The sequence below is a fragment of the Melopsittacus undulatus genome, chromosome 3, assembly GCF_012275295.1.
Source record: "Melopsittacus undulatus isolate bMelUnd1 chromosome 3, bMelUnd1.mat.Z, whole genome shotgun sequence".
Classification (NCBI taxonomy): Eukaryota; Metazoa; Chordata; class Aves; order Psittaciformes; family Psittaculidae; genus Melopsittacus; species Melopsittacus undulatus.
Genome location: NC_047529.1, coordinates 1,755,196 through 1,779,995, shown reverse-complemented (window position 1 = coordinate 1,779,995; position 24,800 = coordinate 1,755,196). Strand labels below are relative to the sequence as shown.

General features: G+C 40.2%; 1 protein-coding gene across 1 annotated transcript in view; it reads right to left on the bottom strand.

Annotated features, from left to right (window-relative positions):
- The window catches only part of EML6 (EMAP like 6), a 117,725-nt gene that overhangs the window by 37,280 nt on the left and 55,645 nt on the right, over positions 1–24,800 (bottom strand). The window contains 9 exon segments of the mRNA XM_013127742.3: positions 4,295–4,388; positions 8,533–8,638; positions 9,305–9,491; positions 10,105–10,223; positions 13,195–13,301; positions 14,170–14,337; positions 15,184–15,396; positions 16,052–16,308; positions 19,194–19,331. Of these exon segments, the coding sequence (XP_012983196.2) occupies positions 4,295–4,388; positions 8,533–8,638; positions 9,305–9,491; positions 10,105–10,223; positions 13,195–13,301; positions 14,170–14,337; positions 15,184–15,396; positions 16,052–16,308; positions 19,194–19,331 (1,389 nt within the window).

Here is a 24,800-nt window from a genome sequence, read left to right as displayed (position 1 = left end):
TGTGCAGTTCTGGTGTCCTCAGCATAAAAAGGACATGGAACTCTTGGAACAAGTCCAGAGGAGGCCACGAGGATGCTCAGGGGCTGCAGCACCTCCTGTATGGAGCCAGGCTGAGAACATTGGGGCTGTTCAGCCTGAAGAAGAGAAGCTGCGTGGAGACCTCAGAGCAGCTTCCAGTGTCTGAAGGGGCTACAGGGATGCTGGGGAGGGACTGTTCATTAGGGACTATAGTGATAGGACAAGGGGTGATGGGTTAAAACTTAAAACAGGGGAAGCTTAGATTGGATCTAAGGAAGAAATTCTTTCCTGTGAGGGTGCTGAGGCACTGGAATGGGTTGCCCAGGGAGGTTGTGAATGCTCCATCCCTGGCAGTGTTCAAGACCAGCTTGGATGAAGCCTTGGGTGCCATGGTTTAGTGTGAGGTGTCCCTGCCCATGACAGGGGGGTTGGAACTGGATGATCTTAAGGTCCTTTCCAACTCTGACTATTCTATGACTCTATGATAAAGAAGCAGGCTACAATGGTTGGTGCAATTAAGACAAGGTGTAAAGAGCAACATATTTAAGTGGGTAAGAACTCAATAAATACTGTAAATAGTCAAGAAATACAAGGAAGTGTTTAACATACTGTGCTTCCAGGCAAGAACTAAAAACCCAAATTATATAATTATAGTTTAGGTAACAGTTCATTCAGCAGCACATACACCTTCCAATTCAGTTCTTGGGTAATTAAATTATCCTTGTTGGAGTATGTATTTATGGGAATTTGTAGTTTAAGTTTCAGCATTGCAAAAGGAGTAATTATTTATATCTCAGTGTTTTATAAAATACCAAAACCAACACTCCCCAGATTTTCACTGTGTATTTCCAGGTCTTGTACTGTGACAATGACACTTTAATCTGTCAGATTTAGTAGCTCTGGAAATCACATGGTTCTTATTCCCTCCTTGGATTCAGTGTTTTCTTTAGGTGAATCAGCTAGATGAAAAACAGTCCTTTAACCCCTTTGACATCTGAAGTACATCTTGCAATTCCTTCTTCTTTTGTTCATCTACTTTACTATAATAAAAGTAAATAGTAGACCAGGCCAGTTACACTGCTGCTTCTGGAAGCATCTATCACGCAGGCAAAATGGACTGCCCAGAGTGCAAAATCAAACTAATTGCATCCCAGTGCAGGAGTCCCTGTGATGATGAGAGTATGTCTGCATCTGTGGCAGGATGAACAGTGCTGACACACAAGATCTGGACTGTACGTTTCTACCCTGATTTCCTTTGTGTCCTTGTGTTCTAAGGAGCTGGCACAGGACATTTGCTGTTATAGAATGAAGTATCAGAGCACGATGCTCATTGATTTAGATTGTAAATGCATTTGACAACGCCCCCCTCAGCTCCCTTAGGGATTGCAGTCCACTAACACAAAACGCTGGACCAGTAATGCCTCAGCATATGAGGCACAAGAAGCTGGCGAGGGAAGTTCAGATACATCTTGATTCTGAAAGCTACACTTGTTCAATAGGGATTTTAATAAAACCAGACAGAAGACTGTAGAGGCAAGATAGGGAAACAAGCTGTATGATTTATCCAGGATGCAATTATAATAAATAAATAACAAGATATTCCAAACATTGCAACAGGGAAATCATGCAGAAATAAATGATCCTAGAAAGATTAAACAAAGAGAATATTCATTAGAAACAAATATCAAATAACTCCAGAATAAACATAATGAATGTTTTTATACAGTGAATGCACACTTCATTTTTCAGAATTAGTCCTTTAGATGAATTCTTCTTGTGGGCCAAGATGATTGTAAGGAGATGTCCTATTCTTGTCTGCAGAGGTCATAGAATAGAATTATAGAACCATAGAGTAGTTAGGGTTGGAAAGGACCTTAAGATCATCCAGTTCCAACACCCCTTGCCATGGGCAGGAACACCTCACACTAAACCATGACACCCAAGGCCTTGAACACTGCCAGGGATGGAGCATTCACAACCTCCCTGGGCAACCCATTCCAGTGCCTCAGCACCCTCACAGGAAAGAATTTCTTCCTTAGATCCAGTATAAACCTCTGTTGTTTAAGTTTCAACCCGTTACCCCTTGTCCTATCACTACAGTCCCTAATGAACAGTCCCTCCCCAGCATCCTTGTAGCCCCCTTCAGGCTGCTCTGAGGTCTCCATGCAGCTTCTCTTCTCCAGGCTGAACAGGCCCAACTTTCTCAGCCTGGCTCCATACAGGAGGTGCTGCAGCCCCTGAGCATCCTCGTGGCCTCCTCTGGACTTGTTCCAACAGTTCCATGTCCTTTTTATGCTGAGGACACCAGAACTGCACACAATGCTCCAGGTGAGTTCTGACCAGAGCAGAGCAGAGGGGCAGGATCACCTCCTTTGACCTGCTGGTCACGCTCCTTCTGATGCAGCCCAGAATACGGTTGCTTTCTGGGCTGTAAGCACACACTGAAGCTGGTTCATGTTCATTTTCTCATTGACCAACACCCCCAAGTCCTTCTCTGCAGGGCTGCTCTGAATCTCTTCTCTATTCACATGAGATACATCTTGTCACATGAGACCTACACCTAAAATTCAGATGTAAACCTTCCTGTCTTGCTTTTTGTCTCTCTCTTTGTATGTTTTACTGTGCCTGCCAGAATGGGGCACTTGCCTGTAGGCACTTCTAAGATATAAACAATATATTGGAATACTTTAGAAGATAAACTCTTTCTTTATGCTCTATTTCAGGACTCTTGAGTGTTTTCAAAATAATAGGTTAGTGGCCATAGTAGAACCATTGGGTACATGCAGCTTTATACACTGAAAACAACCTGAGTACTACATCTTCTATCTGCCTTGAGGCAGGGAGCCATATAGCCCATCATCACCTTGTTTTTAAAGCTTAGTAGGTCTCTGTGGGAATATATGTGATATTTCTTTCACTTGTGTCGTCTGAAGCACAATCTGGGTGCAGACAGTGGAACCAGGATTGCAAAGCAAAAGCAAATGTCACGTTTTCCAACACAGACAACACTGTTGCTAAGCAAGCCCCACACCAGAGATTTTAAGCAGGATCTGAAATCTTGCTGCTTGATAAATGGGATGTCTGAAACAACATGATAGAGCTGATATAGATCACGGTACCCACACACTTGGATCAATGTGTTTATTTCTTCAGTAATGGTATACAGCGAACAGATTGTGCTGCAATGAGAAAATCTTATTGTTTCTGGAACATGTCACTGTATAATAATAAAAGTAAATTATCTTTTACAGACACTTTTTTTTGCAGTTATACTAATAATTTATACTGACCTGTGCTAGACCTTATATAGTTGCAGTCAGCATATGAAATTAAGTCCTTTCCTTTCTGATACAGAAGCCCATGCTTACATGGTATCTACACAGCTCTAGAGGTACATTTGTTTTGCCCACTGGTAAGACAGAAAGAAGGTTCTCAAACACTTTGATTCTTCTGTCATATACAACTAGATTAGTATAAGTCACAGGGGACATTCATACTTGATCTAGTTGAAGATGTCCCTGCTCATTGAAGGGGGCTTGGACTAGATGAGCTTTGAAGGTTCCTTCCAACCCAAACTGTTCTGATTCCATAATAAAGAAGATTTTGCAGTTCAGTATGTTAGAAGGAAAAAGCAAACATGTGGACTGTAATCCCACCCTCTCTCCAACACTGATCCCTTCAAGCAACTGCAAAAGCTTCTTCACTCTCAGGTTATTATCTAAGCCTTCAGTTGGTAACTGCAAAGAGTAAATATCTCAGAAACAGCTGACTCAGAAAAAGGACAAGATCAGAAGACCTTGCAAAATCTACTTCTATTAGAGGGAACACTTTTTGCTTTATAGAAAGTGATCCGGTTATGTGCACTGATGGAACCCAGCATGTCATCTAATGCATAAAGGAATATATGACATCTCTGATGACTTGTGTCCTGAATCAGGACATAAAACAGAGAAAAGATCAACTTCACTTGAAAATCACTAAAAGAGCTACACTGTCAATGTTGTTATCTAACAGAAATGTTAGGATCTCTCGACAGAAGTAGTTCACAGGATTTCCAAACACTAAGCTGTACATCCCAAAGTTTCTGATCTGGATATACTGCTCTGAAACACCATTTGGTTTGCAGAGAGATGTTTTGTTTTTCTCTCTAAACATAGTAATAAATGTCGTTGGTATATATAGAAAAATGTAACCATGGGGGACATTCATTCTGAGATGCATTCCTACCTGGTTGTTGCTAATCATGGGGGACATTCATAGCAAGATGTATTCTTACCTGGTTGTTGCTAGCTTTTCTCCTTTTTTCCAATCCCAAAACACAATGGCATGATTATCATCGAGCCCAACAGATGCCAAACATTTTCCATCAGCTGTACAGAAGTAATATGTAACGTTAAAGGTGCTACAGCTTTAGCTGAAAACAGGCAATGAACAAAACAAATACACCATAAACTGAATCTCAAATGATGTACTGTAAATGAAGCAAAAGGCTATGAGAGATTAAGGTTCAGGTTCACTGATGGCCTTCAGTTCCTAAACCAGATTGCATGCAGAATTAGACAAGTAAACCTAGACAGTCGATCTGCCCAACCTCTGAAGATGACCAAGTCTTTATCTGCTGACAGTTTTATCCACAAGTATGATAGCACCAAAGTGAATACCTATTGTGTGATGACACATCAAGGTTTCACAGAGCATTCTATTAATCCATGACCGAGTCTTCCTCTTCTTAACCAAGGTGACTTTAATATGGCATCACCCTTATCAGAGACACACCAGGTTGTGTTATAGGTGACAAAAAGTGTTTTCTGCTTAATTACATCCTTCTTCTTATACAAAGGACATGGAGCTGGTGGAGCAAGTCCAGAGGAGGCCACAAGGATGATCAAGGATCAGGGGCTGCAGCACCTCCTGTATGAAGACCGGCTGAGGAAAATGGGGCTGTTCAGCCTGGAGAAGAGAAGCTGCATGGAGACCTCAGAGCAGCTTCCAGTGTCTGAAGGTGGCTACAGGGATGCTGGGGAGGGACTGTTCATCAGGGACTGCAGTGACAGGACAAGGGGTGATGGGTTCAGACTGAAACAGGGGAAGTTCAGGTTGGAGCTAAGGCAGAAGCTGTTCCCTGTGAGGGTGCTGAGGCGCTGGCACAGGGTGCCCAGAGAAGCTGTGGCTGCCCCATCCCTGGCAGTGCTCAAGGCCAGGTTGGACACAGGGGCTTGGAGCAGCTGCTCCAGTGGAAGGGGTCCCTGCCCGTGGCAGGGGTTGGAGCTGGAGGAGCTTTAAAGTCCCTTCCAACCCAAACCATTCCATGATTCTATGATTTTTAACTGGATTATTACAAGGGTCTATTCTTATCTATAAAACGCATTATTTTGGCTTTATTATCTTCTGCTATAATTTAGTTTAAAATTCCTATTCCTTATGAAACCATTGATCTTTCCCAAAGGCTGACACAAACCATCCCTGTGTTTAAGGACAAGGAAGGAAGGTAAGATCAAACAAGACAATGAAAGTCAATTCCATAAAGTCCAAGTACTCCGAAACATTTGAAACGTTTCTGATCAGATGATGCTTCTTTTCTTGTGCCTGAGATGGTGACAAGAATTATGAGTGTGTAACAAAATGGGTGGTTAAAAAGTTAATAGACAATGTAATGAAACTGTGAGTATGATAGAAAATTGTAAGGCTAAATATAACTGCTGGCTATCATCTCTTGACTACAGGAAAGACACAGCACTACTGACAATGAGGGGAAGAAAGGCAAGAACAGAAGATCATACATAATTCAAGTCTACCTAGGCATTCTTGCTATGTGTATGACATAATGAGAAACCAGATCACTGTTAACAAACTTCTAGGGACAAAACTCCTGTCGTGAAATTGGAAAAGTCTAAAAAGCTAAACCATGTTGTTCAAGTATATGATAAGACAATTGAACTTGGCAGGTTGTAGAAGGAATGCCACTGGTAGGCTGAGAAAGTTGGGCTGTTTAGCCTGGAGGAGAGAAGGCTTCATGGAGACCTCAGAGCAGCTTCCAGTGTCTGAAGGGGGCCTACAGGGATGGTGGGGAGGGACTATTCATTAGGGACTGTAGTGATAGGACAAGGGGTAACAGGTTGAAACTTAAACAGCAGAGGTTTAGACTGGATATAAGGAAGAAATTCTTTCCTGTGAGGGTGCTGAGGCACTGGAATGGGTTGCCCAGGGAAGCTGTGAATGCTCCATCCCTGGCAGTGTTCAGGGCCAGGTTGGATGAAACCTTGGGTGATATGGTTTAGTGTGAGGTGTCCTTGCCCATGGCAGGGGGGTTGGAACTGGATGATCTTAAGGTCCTTTCCAATCCTAACTAGTCTATGATTCTAGAACTACTGCAGAGTTCACCAGGCTGAACTCTGTACCAGGTTCTCACAGCTAGGCTGGGCTCACTGTATTTAGTGACTGAGTTCTGTGAGAAGCAAGTCAGGAAGGAGAAGGGGAATTACAGAAAGAGGAAAAGAGTTCACAGTTGAATGAAGCAGGCCTAGATGGAAGGAGTGTAAGAAGGCAGGGAAGAAGGAAGGTAAAAAACAGAACAGGAAACCAAAACCAAGTTTATTAATAACTAAATTGAAACAAATAAGGAGACACAAAATTAATGAGAAAAGAGACAGAAGAGCTATTCTGTAACAGTTTTAGTGAGATAAAATGCTATAATGATAGCTGATATGAAAGGAAAATATGCAATAATGTGCACCAGTTAAGAGGTATATTTGTATCTTTTGATGACAATTATTTTTAGGGGTAACTCAATTACGTAAATGGAACATGGTTGACAAACTTTTGTTGGTAAGAATACAATGTCAACTTTATTCCCTTGAAACAGGGGTTTATGCACTACTATGGAGTATACACTCCAATTACTGCTCACAATTATAGATGTTAAATTAGCCACCAGAGGGCACAGCCAAACATTGCATGAATGAACTCATAAGCTTTGAATCATAACTTCATCAGAAGGGTCCTACAGGACTGGTCCAGCCCTGCACATGCTTTCAGTAATGACCAGTAGCAGATGTTTTAGCGAGTAAGGACAGAGAGAACTGGGAGTACAGAGTCACCTACCAGGTCAAGTACAGCCAAAAAAGGTTGGGAGTTTTAGGTTTCTTCCTTTAAACTTCAAGAAGTGTGACCTGAACCTGATTTAGAAATACCTATTATTAACACAATGAAAACTGCTTACACAGGACCAAAGCAGCACTCTGATCCCATAGTGAAGTGCATATTTGCACAACTATCTGCTCCTCTCTATGCCAAGATTCCTAACTAAAGCCAGTTAGGAATGCAATGTGTGCATTCTCAGCATCAGGTGCTAAAGCAAGACTGTAATGATGTCAGTAGTGGCTACTGTTAAAAAGAGCTTTAATGTTTTTGTATGGATTTATGTCCACAAAATATGTGGCCAGTTTATGCTTTAGGCTTTTATGGAGGGACATGGATTCTGATACATGGAATACATCTATACAGGAATCTAATGATTAAAAACCACAAAATATTTTCTAAATACATGAGCATGTGTTCAACCAGGGATCATGATCAGAAGTGTTTTAACATCCCTGTACATTATGTCAGTTAGCTCACCCTTATCCATTTTCACTTCTTCTGCTACCATATCTACTTTCAGAGCTTGGTTACACACCACAGTGGATCAGCAATATCACATTTGAATTCCAGTTCTTGGATGAACACCAAGAATCCCCTTCTGATAATGGAATATGACTCAGTTCCACAGACTTATCTTTGTGAAAGTAAAACTTCTTTTCTAAAGTCATGTCTCGTAACTGTGATCTATGTCCTAGTGAATTCTAACTACATTTCTAGAGAGCAGAATATGAAATAGATTGCATCTAATTGAAAGAAATCAGATAGGAAAAAGGATAGTTCAGGTAAAGTAATCTAATTACAAAAAATAGAAATAGGGAGAATCAATCTGTAAGCACTTCTATAAAGACACAGATGTATGTAAGTCACTACCATATGGATGATGTTTTTCAATGTGGAGCACAGGATTTACTCTTTGAGAACTGAGACAACTGAGGTCATCCATCTCAGAAAGACAAGTAGGAGAATTTGTCATATTTACGTCTTCAAACTCACTAAAATGTGGGAATTGTTAGCAAATGGAAGAACTGTCTGAGCCTACAGATCACATTTCCATCTCATGTGTACACTTCATGCCACCATTCTGCCTGCTTTTAAATTGTTATGTCACCATGTAGGCAGCCACCAGAGTCCTATCTATTACACATGGTATTATGGATCACAGACATCAGTTATCGATCAGTTGACAGAAGGCCCATGACTGCCTTTCCTACACACATTAGTGTTATCAAACCTGTCAGCTGTTTCTACTGTTATCAAAACAATTTCTATGTAGGATTTGTAGTGGTTGTAAAGCTGGCTGGCTCCTCAAATGAACATTTCATCAGAAGCATTGCTTTTAATTAAGCATTTAGATCAATGTAGGTTGTGGCTTACCTGAAAAATCCAGGGCACACACTCCTCTTTGATGCTGGCCTTTGAGCAGTGATAAACATTTCAGGGTCTGTGTGTCCCAGACGTGAATAGCAGCATCTCTTCCAACCTAAATCACAGGGTTAATTGGAATATCAGCTCAGAGGAGTTCAAAGCACACCTATAGCAGTAATTAGCACTATCACAGCTTTGAAACACTCCAGAGGTAACTACTTTTATCCTTGCCTTATTTTATCTTCTTCAAGATGTTTTGTCTTTTAGAGAAATATCACTAGTCAGTCTCTAAATCATCAGCATTTGTTATCATGTTAATGACATAATTTATTATCATATATGAATATACCAAACATATCAGATTCATCTGTAGAGTGCCCAACATAAAACACCCTTTATGTGAGTAAGGCTTTTGAATGCTGCTACAGTACAAAAATACCAAGACTACCTAATGAAACCTCCAAATCTCCCAGGATGTAGATGAAATACTGCTCCTGCATTTTACAGATGAAAGCAGAGTTTCAAAGTGAATGTAAGATTATTTGCAAGGCTATAGCATAAGGTTGGCAGTTCGCCTGTTACATAGGAATGATTTAATAATCACCTTGGATAGTTTCCAGTCCAGTGCTCCTCAGCTGTTTGGGAGGGATATAAGAAACAATACACAGCTTATCCTTATTTAGGAAGAAACACTAGACTGAAGGACCATGTTTTTCCTAATTCCATATTGTAAAGGGAATTTATTTCCATGTTTTGCTAATGGTAATTTCTAAACACCTACCTGTCCAGTGGCAACATAGTCTTTCACTGGGTGAATGCTTAGGCTAAGGATGTCATCATCATGACCAAGATACAGCCTCTGAGTGTGTTGTTGCCTGTTATATACAACAGCCACAGCAGCAATGTGATACACTACTTCTCCAGTTTGTGTGTAGAACAAGTTGTTTCGACAGTCATAGCCTCTGTAACTGAAGTAAATGCAAACCAAGTTATATTAGAAGCAGAACCATAGAATGATTTGGGTTGGAAAGGACCTTAAGATCATTCAGTTCCAACCCCCTACCACACAGGCAGGGACACCTTCCACTGGAGCAGCTGCTCCAAGCCCCTGTGTCCAGCCTGGCCTTGAGCACTGCCAGGGATGGGGCAGCCACAGCTTCTCTGGGCACCCTGTGCCAGCGCCTCAGCACCCTCATAGGGAAGAACTTCTTCCTTAGATCTAACCTGAATTTCCCCTGTTTCAGTTTGAACCCATCACCCCTTGTCCTATCACTACAGTCCCCGATGAAGAATCCCTCTCCAGCATCTTTGTAGGTCAATGCAACATTTATGTATTGAAATGTAACATTTATGCATTATTTATTATATGGTTATGGCACTGTAAACTTCTCTTGCTCCTTAACAAGTACAGCGGAATAAAGAAAATCTATGATATCACAAAAATTGCCCACAGTAATAATGACAAATCAATTGCAGGTAAGCACTGAAAAACACTTTGCTAAATGCTCTGATGTGAATTAACATTGCTAGGATGTTTTAACAGTCACAAAGAAACCCAAATATTATCTAATATTACCCTACCCATGTATAAACTGCAGCTTCAAGCTGTCCTCAGGTGCTCGCTCTCTCTTCAGGAAGGGCACAGAATGGTTTTTCTCTTTACTTTGCTGTTTCAGCTGAGGTAGGTCTTCTTTGTAAACCTGAAGAATAATGATTAAAATTAATTGCACATCTCCAGTTTGCTAAATACCTGTGTATATGGATGAAAGTGACTTTCCTTTAAGTATTAATGTGATGCTCAGTAGTTACAACATAGAGTAAATTGTGTCCTACAGAACTTCAGTTGGTAATCAACTTTTTCCACTCAGTGAAGCCCCCTGAGTGGCCCAGAACATGAGTCTGGAACAGCAGCAGCAGAATGTGCTTCTAGAAGATTCCAGTGTCACTTAGGGAAAAGCAATTTACATATTGACTGGAACTCTTTGGTGTTTTTTAACTTCCCTGTACATACTCAAAGCTGAACACAATGAATTGATTCTATATAGGGATTACAGTGAAATATACAGTAACCAACAGAACTTAAATGATTTGCCATGTCCAGAATCCTGATGTTGAATTCCAGCTCTATAAATACACTAAAGATATAAAATACTATACACTTAAAACTTTCAGGAATGCTGAAACTCTGTGGAGCTGCTAAAGATGTTTGAAGCATCTTCAGAGCTGTGGCACCGAACAAAACCCATTGTAATGCTGAAACATAACTTTATGGTTTGTCTTCTGTGCAGGACAATGAGATTGCTATTCCCACAAGTATCTACCTGACTACAAAGATGGAATATTGAATTTTTACAAGGAAGGAGTTGATATAAGGAGCTGAGCTTTTGAAACAGGACACACAGAGTCTTAACATTTTGTGTCTGTGTCTCATATGTGTTGTACTTTATCCTGTTATGTTCTCATCCATTTGCTTTTGCTCCTTGGTATGCTACTAATGAAATAGAATACAATAATCATCTTCAAATGCATCTCAAAATCTGGAATCCTTTATACTGCTTCATCCATAACTTCGAAAAACCCCAAACCAAAACCAATTCCCAAAATAAGACTGTTTTTGTTTCCATGTGTTTCTCTAAATCATTTCCTTCATCAAAATGCAAATGTAGCTTATGCTTGGGGTTGTCTCACACTTCCTGTGTAAGATTTTATTTCAAGATGCTTCTAGCTCCTTCAGGCATTAACCTGCCTGGAATATTGCTGTTTAACTTCCTACACCTATTTTTGCACTTTTAGGTTTTAAACCCAGACGTCCTTTTTGACACATAGACAGCATGGAGGAGAGTGCTGTCTGATTAGAATACAGATGGAAAATCAGGAGAAGGAGGAGGAGAGGAGGAAGAAGGGACAAACACTCTTGTGAGTCCTACAGTAAAGGGAAGAGGAGGGAGAAAATGTGACAAAACCTCTGTTTCATTTGGCAAATACAATCCATCTCTGAAACAATCTCTGATTGATCTCTGAAGAGGTAAAATAAACTCTATCAGAAGGATCTATGTAACTGATTGCAGGATCTAGCAAGTGAGGCGAAAAGATAAAGGATGGTCCTTGGCTAAAGCATGGAACATTAGAAGTGATCCTTACACATTCTAGAAAGTAGCTCTATGTCAACCATTAAATCACTCAAACCGACTTGGACCAAGGTTATTGTGCATTTTTCTTGCTTAGAACAAGATTCCAGTTCTGGTCTGAGGAAATTCTGACCTTTCACCATTGCAATTGCTAAGGTAAGAGGACAAAGTGACAAATAATATTCTATTCATGATGACAACAGGTCCTGAAAAATCAGGTTCCAAATATTTTTAAGTAGAAGCAAAAGTCAGACAGCAGAATTTGATGTTAATGTTTCTTTTCCTTCAAAACAAGGACAACATCATCCTTCCACACTGCAAACTGTTATAAAGATCAGTGTTTGTGAAGCACTCAGTATCATGAATGGAATGGAAAGAACCACAAGGGAAACAATTCTGTCTCCAGAGACATGTTCAAGCAATGTGCAATAAAGGCAGCTGATGAATGAAGCCAGATTGAATAGTTCCTTGTTAGGTAAGAACTAAATGTTCCATACACCAAATGAAGCAGAAGTGCTGCAGCAATGAGTAATCATAATCCATGCACCCAAAAAGGGCAGAACTATGTTTTGTTATGGCATTTTCTAAACTTGATGTAACTTTGTGACTTGAACAATGTTTTCTAATACAGTATTGTGTAATTGTCCTGATGGAGGTTGGGTGAAACCTCATGTCATGGAGCAGTAGAGTGGAGAAGGGGAGCCAGGAACTGAGCATGATCACAAGGCCAGCCAAGAGTATGCCCTCTCAGAGAGGGAGCAGTCCCACAGTGATAGCAGCACAGCAGATTGTGGTGTCTGTAAGCAAGTTCAGGGTTGATCACCAGCCAAACCCATAGTGACAAAGCATAAATCAACCCCGAAGGATCAGGTTGAAGAGTGAAAAGGCACACTACCATTCCTGAAAAAGCAATGTAGGAAAGAACACTGATTTGTGTTCTTGTGTGGAAACAATCTACCTTAATTTAGCTCACAGCACAGTGCTACTGAAAAGAAGTGCATTAAGTGATTATTAGAAACCAATTTTAATTGGGTCCTATAAACAGGGTAATTTTAATTCTTGGACATTCTTTTTTATTGCCAAAGACAAGAATCTGTCACAAATAACTCTATTATGCAGGTTTCAAACTCAGTATTAGTATTCTGCTTTGAATATGCAGAAGCCACACAAAAACTGCATGAGCTGTATTCTACAAACTAAGATTCTAAGCTTAATTGGCCTGAAAAGTCTTCTCTAACTTCTATTATGGAAATGGGAATAGCAATAAGATCTCACAAAACCTTGCTTATTTTTGGTGCTTTTTAAGACATATTCTTTATTCTAACATATAGTAGTACATAAACTGTTTTTTCTCCAAACCCTTTTGAATTCTCATCTCCAGCTAAAGTAAACTCTGGTTTTATGTATATTGGTTGCATAATCAGCTGAATATTGTCAAAATAATCTTCTTAGTCTGCTGAATTAGCTGCAAGCTTCTTTTGCTTTATGGACTAGTCATGATAAATTGTCAGGTGTTTGGCTTAGTGTGTGAGTTGTTACTCACCTGGCGATCATAGTTGATTTGAGCTTCCTGCTCAATGTCAGAATCTAACTCTGGCACATCAGATAAATCTGAATCTGATTCTTCACTGTAGGAGTCAACACCACCTTCTACATTAAAGATAAATAAACAAAATCAGTCCTTTGAACACACAGAATCACAAGAAAATAGTATGTGATGGTTTTATATAACTTAAACTATGGCAAAGCAGCATTCAAGAACTTTGGAAGCTTAAGCAGCTTATAAATATCATGGGGCTGACTGAATGTGCCAGGTTTCATTCCTCTTTCTCCTGTTTCAATGCCTGGGGCAGGAAGGTGGCAGAGAGAAGTAACTGAGGAGTTAGTGGTACACTTCCATCACCTGAGAAAATACTGTTTTCTTAACAGGCTTTGGAGTGAAAACATACAAAAGTGGTAAATAAAACCTTTCAGTGTGATTGCTGCCTGTGTTTAAATAGATCTGCTGTAATAAATCTATTTTACAAAGGTATTTTACAAATTCTGGAGGCACAAGTTTGCACTTTTGCTGCAGGGAATCCAATTTTCAGCAAGTGCTACTCCACAATTCATCTGGCTACTGTACAATGCTGTAAGTGTTATGAATAGAACAAGAAAACATTCGCAAGTGCAGCTATCACCTATATATGTGAAATTGCATTGGAAAGAAGAAGAATTCCCCAGACTTCTTAAGGCAAGTTAGATGGCCAATTCTGAGTATTCATCTTGATCTAGTAATCTCCCATCTAAATGGCTTTTATCACATTGATGAATACTACTTGTGTATTCCTAGACATACAGTACTGCAGCTTGCAGCAAACTTGCCTGAAATAAATGGTTGTCTATGAAAAATGAAGTATCCCAAACATGCTGAGTATAAGTAATCCCAAGGAATTCATTCAATATGAGTTTTTTTTTACCACTGCTGCGTTCTATGTTGGCTTTCTTTAATAAACCCTTCAAAAGAGATAATTTTTACCTTGTGGAGCTGTTTCAAGGATGCCATTTGTTATCCCTTCTGGTATAAACCGCCACTGGAACACAGAGTGATCAGCACCTCCTGTACTTAAAACCCACTGGAAATCATGGGACCAACGGACATTGGTTACATGTGCTGAGTGGCCAATGTACTTTCTAAATTTAGCTCCTAAAACCAAAACCAGGACTTTCAGTATGTAAGAAGGAAAAAACCCCACAACACTGTGACTAATACAGTTTGGTTTTTAATGGAAACACAGCCTGAACACTCTTATGGAAACTGAAGACAAAATAATACTTAATGTCTCTTGATATTCTGATGCTAAAAGTTACTATAATGTAAAAATAAATGGCATAAAATAATATGAATGATACATTCACTTCAGTTTTCAGAAGAGTCTTTGAATCTTGGCAGGAAGTACCAGATACACATTGTGTTTAATTGTCACCTTCATGGCCATTACTGCTAATGTGAGTTATACACGTGTATTATGTATTTTAGTATCAGAAAATACACTGATATGATATCACATGGATCATGGAAGGCCAAAAGGTTGTATTATTTAGTTCTGTTGGCTTTATGCGTGTTACAGTGCAGACCCTGAGGAAACCATCTATGTTAAAAGCCTACTACAGATGTGAAGCAGATAACTGACAGTGAAACCCTTCTAAGTTTCTGCAATAGTTACTGGCACAAATGTGGGCAAATGGTAGTAGTACATCTGGTGTGGATACAATTTTGATGTGATGTAAAGTTTGAGTCAGCTTCTGAAAAATGAGAATAAGCACACACTAAACTGTATGTTCTCAACAGTTCTAAACCCCAGGACATACACATTGATAGGAAAGTGCTGGATACACAGAGTGTTAAAGTCTCATCTTTATGCCCATAAATACTAACATGAATTGTGTGCACACTCACTTGAATTATACACTAAACCTGCCATTAGAAAATACACTGATGTGGAATCAAGATAAATCCTGCATTCTTCAGAAATACAAAATACTGTCTTACCTTTCTTTAGGCATGGAAATCTGAATAATTTAACCAGCCCAAAATCATCTCCAGTCACTAGCACTGAGCTGTTGTAATTTCCATCCACAGAGTTGACATCTGTAACATTAGTGTATTTTGGCCAAATTCCACTCACTTCAGATCCTATCACACAGGTCCATGAGGCCCAGTGAATTCCTTTGACCTCATCTTTGTTAGTTAAGTGCTTCCCTGCTGCAAATACAGAAGTGAATAATCAGTTTAATCATTTGTTTTACAGTAAACTCCATTTAATTTATTTTTTCTTTGTCTTCTTACTGTGATTAGTCTTTAAACATCAATAAGTTTAAAATAGTCACAGTTTTCTTTAAATTACTATAATATTCACATTTTATTCTGAGGATGCTGAGGCGCTGGCACAGGGTGCCCAGAGAAGCTGTGGCTGCCCCATCCCTGGCAGTGCTCAAGGCCAGGTTGGACACAGGGGCTTGGAGCAGCTGCTCCAGTGGAAGGGGTCCCTGCCCGTGGCAGGGGTTGGAACTGGATGAGCTTTAGGGTCCCTTCAACCCAAACCATTCTATAATTTGTGGTATTTGAGGACATCATACACAAGTTCTACTGCAGCTGCATATAAACAAGCATAAAAACATGTTATGTAAACTCATACAATTTATGCAGAAGTAAATGCAGAGACAGCTTTTACTTAATGCAAGCTGAAGGTGGATATATTCTGTACACACTGATTTCAAAAACAAGCAGTAGATACTTATGTAAGTCCAGTCAAGAAACTCCACTTGCAGGTCGCACTATTTCTATTGCATTTTTGTTGTCCTCATTAAATCCATACTGAAGTTTACTTTTCCATAACATGAACCCCTTGTAAACTTACACGGCATCTTGTAGAAGAGCCTCTCTCCTGCCCCATCATTGGTTTGCAAGAATTTACTATCCACAGACCAGTCAATGTGAGTAATAAAACTCATAGATTTGTTGCATTCACCAATTTTTTTGTATCGCTGAGCCACAGCATAGATATCCACTGGGCCATCATTGGAACCCACAGCAAGGTAAGAGCCATCTGGTGAAAACTTCATTTCATGGATCACTTCTTTTCGGTCCTTAATGTGAACCACCTCGGTCATGTCTCTGCAAGAACCAACAGTAAAAGTGTGAACTGAATGGCAAACTCGGGAACAGGCAATCATAAATATGTAAGACAAATAAGAAGATAGAAGCACTGAATAATGTGTATAATGAAAACCAGATTGCACTAAAATCATCTTTGTTTTGAGAAGTTCCTGTTGCTTTCATTGGCTAGAAGCATACTGTTACAGTACAAGATAGAAACAGCTTTACCTGTCAGTGATGTTCTTAATGCTATTCACCTAATTTTACCTGTAACATAGTTAGCTGTCTAGTCTAAACTAGACAAGACTTAATCTGGGTTTTTTTGCACAGGCATTGGAAAGCAAGTCCCTTCTTACTTAGAAGGACCACGTTGGAAGACACCCATTTCTCCACATTGACTCCCACATCCTGGGAAGACAGGCAAATGGTTTAGATTAGAGGCTAACAAATAGACTGGCAAAGTTAGATATGATTAATCCCACACACCATGACTAGTTAGCTGGTTATAGTGTGTGGGTTTGGGGTTGCAGCATCACCACTGCCATCACCACCAATGGAAAAACAGAGAAGTGACAACACCTTGCATGTGTCTTTGACAAAAATCCAACAGTTACATAGTCTGTTCATATGAATACTCACCTTTCTGTATGAAATTACACTTGATATAACCCCCTATCAATCACAGAACCAAAACCTTTAATGGCAGTGAATACAGACAAGATTTTTGCAAGTAGGTTTCCCCACATTCTTAGGTTATGAGGAAAGAATTATAACTAAATTAAAATAAAACCTTCCCCTGAGTTGGTTGAACATGAGCGAAGTCTCAGTTCCATTGATTCAGAAAGACAATCCACACCAGATTACACATTTGGGCTATAAGAAAACATTGGTAGGAAGAGTCTTCTGTGGATATCATGCTGCTGTTACTCTGTATTTTAAGCTTTTAAAATACTTTTCCTTATTTTTGCTTTAATTAATTGTTGGTAGAAACACCAACTTTATGAAAAGACTCAAATTTATTTAAAATCCAATAAATTTTGTTAATATGACCAGCAGGTCAAAGGAGGTGATCCTGCCCCTCTGCTCTGCTCTCGTGAGACCTCACCTGGAGCATTGTGTGCAGTTCTGGGACATAAGAAGGACATGGAACTGTTGGAACAAGTCCAGAGGAGGCCACGAGGATGCTCAGGGGCTGCAGCACCTCCTGTATGGAGCCAGGCTGAGAAAGTTGGGGCTGTTCAGCCTGGAGAAGAGAAGCTGCGTGGAGACCTCATAGCAGCTTCCAGTATCTGAAGGGGGCTACAGGGATGCTGGGGAGGGACTGTTCATTAGGGACTGTAGTGATAGGACAAGGGGTAACGGTTGAAACTTAAACAGGGGAAGTTTAGATTGGATATAAGGAAGAAGGTCTTTACTGTAAGGGTGCTGAGGCATTGGAATGGGTTGCCCATGGAGGCTGTGAATGCTCCATTCCTGGTGGTGTTCAAAGCCAGGTTGGACATAGACTTGGGTGATATGGTTTAGTGTGAGGTGTCCCTGCCCATGGCAGGGGGTTGGAACTGGATGAGCTTAAGGTCCTTTCCAACCCTAACTATTCTAGGATGCTATGATTCTAAAAATGCTGATACACAGCACTGTTCAAAGCAAAGTCCTGAAAGGAGAATCATCCATAATTGAAGACAGAGGTTCCTGGGAGATGCCAATATGAATGGAAAGGTTAGTGTTACAGATGATCAGGATCTTAAAAAATCCTAACAGACCAAGTTAGTTAGAAATTTCTCTTAAAATGGTGAAATTCCAGAATGTCAATAACAGCAGAAATTTTGTTGGGAAAATTCTCATTTATTCATAACCATTTTTAACTTCAAATAGTTTCTTTGGGGAAAAAACCCCAAATCAGTTCTTAGCCCTGAAATGAGCTACCAGTTATTACCAAAAACTGGTAACATAACTATTCCATTAGTCAATATTGCTACTGAGAAGAGCAGCTCATTCTCTGGAGTATTCCATAGACCCTGAACCTTCCTGGCCAAGACAAAAGAGAACACAGATTCATGTGGCTGAGTGCATGACTCAAAGAAAATGACAACGAAACACGTTGGCATCACCCAGGTTTACTGGATCCTGTGCTGTAGATTTGTCACCCCATCAGGTCTGTCACAGGGAAGGAGCAGATAGAAGAGCAATTGCATTGAGGGCCTTATACAAGGAATAATACTGGGTTTATCATTCTCAGTCTCCACAAGCTGAGTGATTAATTATGTTAGTTATCAGGCAAATTAGCAAAGACAAGATTACTGTGAGACAAAGAAGATTAACATCTATGGAAAAATAGTAGTCTTTGAAAAGAATTTTGTATTAATATGAACAGATCATTTAAGTTTTGCTAAAGTCATTAAAGCAGTAAATTTACAGGAGATTTTGCAGATCCTCCATCAACTACAGGCTTTTTGTCTTATCAGCTAGTAGTTCCAAATGTTTTCAATATATGCTCACCAAACAGATGAAGTGATGTTAAGGAAGCAGTAATCTTTTCAAGCATCAATTAAATTAGCTTGTGTGTTATGAAATCACACTGTTTCGTTTGGCTGTTTCACTCTTATGGCCAACCTGCTGGTTTACCTACTCTTGTTTGTCATCCACAATAGTATTCCAGACAGAAGATGCCTACTGAGTAAGATGCATTCATGCAGAAAGAGGCTTGTCATTTTATGGGAAAAGAAGAATTCACATATATCTTACAACTGCTTAAAAATGTCTTTTTATCACCAGTTATTTTGCCTGGTATCCATTCTTGCATATGACAGGAAATGAGCTGTATGATCAAGGAGATCTGTCTCAAAACTGTTATCTCAATTAAAACTACTAATATGAGAAAGTAATGTAAGATTTTCTCCTTGTACCTTACTCGAAGAACAATGAAGGAGCCATCCTTCATTCCGAGTGCTAACTGGGATCCATCCGGACTGAATGACACGCTCCGCACTGCTTCTTCCATGTTACAACGGGCTATCAAGGCATGGTCAGCCAGACTCCATAACCTGCAGGGATGCAAATTGGAAGCAGTAGCACATATTTCCTGACTGCAGAATATTTCAGTAGCATCAAGAGTAAAAACACAAAGTCTAAGTCAGTTGGTAAAGGCCCATTTGCATGCACACTTTGCATTAAGGTTTTATAATGTATTCCTTTCCAAGCATGGAACAAAGATAACATCACTGACTTGAGCATACAGACCTACTAAAATGTAGTTTTTAAAACCTCAAAACTCTATTGATCTAGAAGAGAAAGAGGGTGCAGAATGAGTGCCTCAGTCAATACATGGACACAGCATTCTCTGACACTGACACTGAATGTCTGGGCAAATAATATCAAATGAAGCTTCCAGACACCTTCAAGTGAAGCACCAGCTTCAGATTCTTTACTGATCCCAGTTCTAGTAGGAATGGCATCTCAGACCTGAACATGCAGCCTGGTCTAGTGGAAGGTGTTCCTGTCTGTGACAGGGGTTTGGAACTGGATGACCTTTAAGGTCCCTCCCAGTCCAAACCAGTCTGGGATTCTATAATTCTATGTACCTTTGATAGTGGATGAGAAAACAGAGTGAAGCTAAATCACATTATCATTTGGTGTTACACCTGGACTTTACTTACAAACAAAATAACAAAATACAACAAAAACCATAACCCAAAATGCAGTTTTTGTAGACAGAAAGGGTCAGGGCAGAGCAGACTGAAATCTTCACTGAAAGTGAGGGCAATATTCAGAGAGCAAAACATTCCAACCATGGGGAACACCTTGGAACACAATGCCATAACCCTGGATGAACCAGTAGACAACACTGCATGCTGATTCACTCATTTACATCATCGTAAATAGAATCAACCAATAAATTATGCCATAAGATAGAGAAAGGTGAATCATGTCCCTGCAGTTTTAAGAAGGAATGGAGGCAGTTCCCCCGATCACTACAAGCTGGTTAATCTGATCTCTGTAGAATGCAAGATGTAGAATTACAGGAAAGAATAATTAGAAGTATGGCAGAAATTGCATAAAACCCCTTTTGAGGTAGAAAATCAAGTCATTAATACCAATATTTTGAGGACAACATTGTACATCTGATGTGTTTGTAAAAGATGTATGAAGTACTTGAACAGTAGCATATGTGATCAGTGGCTGAACTCAAGAAAATGACAACTTGTCCAAGAAGTGCAATGTGACATTGAATGAAGCTTTACAGCAAGCTTTACAGAAAGAGACAGTCAGGCTGACTGGAAGACAGCACTGACATTTCTAGGTACAAGCTTTGGGATAGTGACATTTCATATTGTCACTAGACACTGGCACAGGAGATGAGAATGCTGATGGGATCTGCTATGGACAGCGAGCTGGGAGGCACTGTGAACCCGGAGATGGATTTATCCTGCTGGAAGAAACAGAGGTTTCCTGATGGTGAAACAAACAGACATGGAATGAAACTTAAGCAAAGCCCATACTTTCAGAGCCGTATGTCTAGCACTATGCTGTATGCTCAGTGGAATCAGCAAAAAGGAGGAAGACCTCATGCTGTTTTTAAGTTCCAGAATGACTGTGATCACGGACAGAGCTGCAGACAGGAGAAAGGAAATCCTGGGTGCTATTCCAGGAGGTACACAAAAAACAGTAGCACACATCTGGCATGTCTTTATGAATGACTGTAATAAAACCAGGAAGAAATGCAGCGAAGGATTAATGGGATGATTAAGAGAATGAAGATTATATCACATCAAAGATGACCAAAGGGGTTTAATTTTTATACTTCAGTGAAACAAAGGCTGGGAGGGGGTAGGATTTCTTCACAGAACACATCAGTAAGATAAATGTCAAAGGAGAAACAGCTCGGTTGAAGGACCATGCTGGCACTGGAACAAACAGCATCAACAGAATGCAAATACAGCCTGAGAGAAGGAAGTTTCTGTCCACCCCAGCACTAATAGCCTTGAAGTAAGAGGAACAGGAGAAAAAAGTAAAGCTAGAGTTTGATAACTTTAGTGAAAGGATTATAGAACTGCCTGCACTGAGAAAGGATGGAAACCTGTGACCTGAGCATTTCCTTTCAAGCAGAAACCCTGTGGGTCTTGTTATGGTAAAGTATTAGCACCAGTCTAAAATCAACTACCCTGAATGATGCTGGTTTCCTCTTAGGCCAAGAGAATTCAAGGATGAGAAAGAACTTGAAAAGGATGAGAAAGAACTTGAAAAGGCTTCTCTGTTCTTCCCAGGGAACAAAACGGACGGATGCTGAAACTGCTTTCAAAGACAGAACAGAAGTAGGATCAGATGCAAGAAGCTCAGCAGCCTTGCGAGGCAGAAGCTATGAGCCCAACACAATGAGGAACAAACCAGAAAGGATTTGGAAAGATTTCAAAGGATATGCCAGGATAAAATCTGCCTCCAAACTGTTGCTTTCCCATGAATCACTTTGTCCGATGCATTGGGAGCGTAGCTGCAGTACATGGCAGCACAAGCAGAGTAATTCCAGTTTCTCAATAACCAGACAAATGACTTTTTGAATCAATGGAAGGGTAATTCCAAACATGAGCTTTTTAATTTGATAAAGAAAAGCATTTTGCACACATGCAGCCATTTGTATAAACAACTGACAAAATAAAAGCCTTATGAAAACAGCAGAAGTATCTATTCTGGCAATATTCTTCTGCACATTGTTTCTGGAAGAGTCAGAGAAGTAAAGTATTTCCATGTAAGAAGTGTTTGTATTTTCAAATAAGGTGTTTCTGCCATTCTATGACAATTTCCCTCTGTGTTGTTTAAATAACTGACTTTATAAAACTGACTTTATAAGATCTTTTATGAGATGGGCTCATGAAACATCATTTTATCAGCCAATACTCCAGACTTTCCTGCCACCTCTCTGGCAGGTGAGTTCATTTACTGCAGCACAGACTGATTATAGCCTCCCAAGGAGGTTACTTGTACCCTCTTCATTTGCAGAAGAAGCCATACCTGATCACAGGAGCTTTACTGCTGCTGTTCCATTCAACTGGCAGAGCAAGGCTGCACACAGAAGTCAGAGGTATGAACGTTCAAATGCATTCATATAAAACCAGGTTTCTAATGAATCTTCTCCCAAATGCAGGAATAGAGAAGACCATTCCAGAAGACAGTGCAGCAGAGAGGTTCTACCAGAGGAGCGGATGCTACCTGCAGCCCTTCAGGTAAGTGTTCTAACACCACATTACAAACAGACCTACGTGAGGTCCACTGAACAAATATAATAACTGATGCTGTGTGTGGCTCTTTGCATTCAGATGAGAATGCTGAATTTTTCCTGTTGGAAGAGGTGGGAAGCAGGCAGCTTTCCTACTTGGTACACTTGTGAAGCTTAAAACACTGTATTTGGCTAGAGCCTTCTCTCAGCTGCACGAGGCTACAGTAATTCCCCTTAACTTACAGAGGTCCTTTCCATTGAGACATCTGAGACATGAAAATAATCTGGCCCACTAAATACTTTTATTTGTAGAACAATTTAGATTTATATTATATAGCAACTCTTTTCAAAAGAATGGGATAACCAAATACTAAGAAAACTGACAGCACTATAGAAACATTCCTGTCAATGCAATTTTGTTATTGGAGGGAGGCAGACAAGTAAGACCCATAATGCTTTTATGGACTTTTTTATTCCTCACATGAAGCCACAGTATGTAAAATATACCTCTGTCTGAACTAGAATTCAAATCCTACATTCCCTAGGGCCTCAACTGCTAAATGAATGTGTGATGTAGCACAGTAAAATACCTGTAGTGTTAACAAAACCAGGTGTTTTATACTTGCATATTGCTGCTGCCTTTTGATATTTGATAGAATGGCAATGTCCAAAGGCAGAAGTAATCTAATAACCATAACAATGATAATAATCATAAGAACACCACTAATAAAGTCTGTGTGTGCTCAAAGAGCTTGCCTGCAGTCTTTCACAGAAGGGACATCAAGTTTGTTCCAGCACAAGTTTGAGCCAGCAGTACATCTCCCAGCTCCAAGCCAGAGCTAAGTTACCACTAACCCAGAGATGAGCCCTGAAACAAGTGATCCAAAGTCTTAGCAAGGCTTATTAGCTTGAGGGCAGCACAATGCTAATCCCAGCTTTGCAGCTTGTTTCAGAACTGGCTTGCATCCCACCAGAATGCAGACAGTGTGAACTTGTGCCTGTCTATACATCTGTGCAGACAAACTCAAGCAGAAGGGACTATTCATGTGTTTTATGAACTGAAAGAAATCATATGAAGGTATAGGAGGCAGGGAGATAACATGACTGTGGCGAACAACTGGAGGTTCTATTAGTTTCACACCCTGGGTTTAACTATGGTTAAAAAGAGATGAGGGATGGCAGGAACAGGAAATCAGTGCAAGTAAAATGAAAGGAAATGGGAAAAGAAATTCCAGCTGACCAGCCTCAGAGCAGAGGGGAATCATAATAGTGGGAGCTGAAGGGGCATGAATTAGAAGCTGTATATATGGCAGGGAATTGATTATTCCCAAGCAGTAGAATCCAGGTGTTTCTGAAATAGGTTGCCTAGTTGTCCATAAAACTAAAGGACTCTTTGGTAGCTGCATGGGGTTGATGTGAAAAAGATGTAATCAAATTATCTAGATAAGATTAAAAGCTGCCATCACCCATCTGGCATAGGGATGGAGAAAAACCTGATGAAGGGGTTAGAAACCAGGATAGTGGGATAGGAGCAAACACTAATGAGGACATCATGGGTAGCAGAGCTTGGGATACCTAGCTGCCATGAACCCCATTGTGTGCGCCGTGCTGCAGGGTAAAGGAAGACCCACAATTTGAGCAAAGACTCAGAGACCACCATAATAAAGCCAGGTCTTCCCACAGATCTCTCCAGTCCCCATGGGTAGTTTTAGCAGTCAGGAAAATCTCAGTCTCTTAAATCACACATAAATAATTAGTCATGAAGGGCAGTGGCTTTGCCCAGTTGAGATAACACATAGCAGATGTGTGGGTATGGGAGGACTATCATTACAGTGAGAATCTTCAGCCTAATCCCCAGACTTTACAGTAGAGTCTTACCTTATTAAAAATGCTTAGTTTTTTTTCCAGAGGACTTATCAATTTGCCAGATTTTAACAGGCACAGGAAAAAACAGCCTTGACTTGGTGACAATTGCCACAAATACATCCACAAGATCCAGGACACAACATTTCAGATCTCTGCTACAAAGCCCTGAGGATGCAAGTGCTACAACTAAACATCTCAAAGATCTTCACTGTGAGCACATCAGCACCTTTTCACTAATCTCATTTGTGGCATTTTAACTGAATTGGGGTTAGATCAGATTTCCTAACACTCTAGGCTGAGGCAAACTCCTGCCTGTGTAAACCATTGCCCAAAGGTATTTAGGCTTTAAGTTTATTGGCAGAAGTGGGAGGTGACCATTCTACATTGAGATACCTACCCCTGCTGTTCAGAACAGTACTTATAGCAGAGCACATGC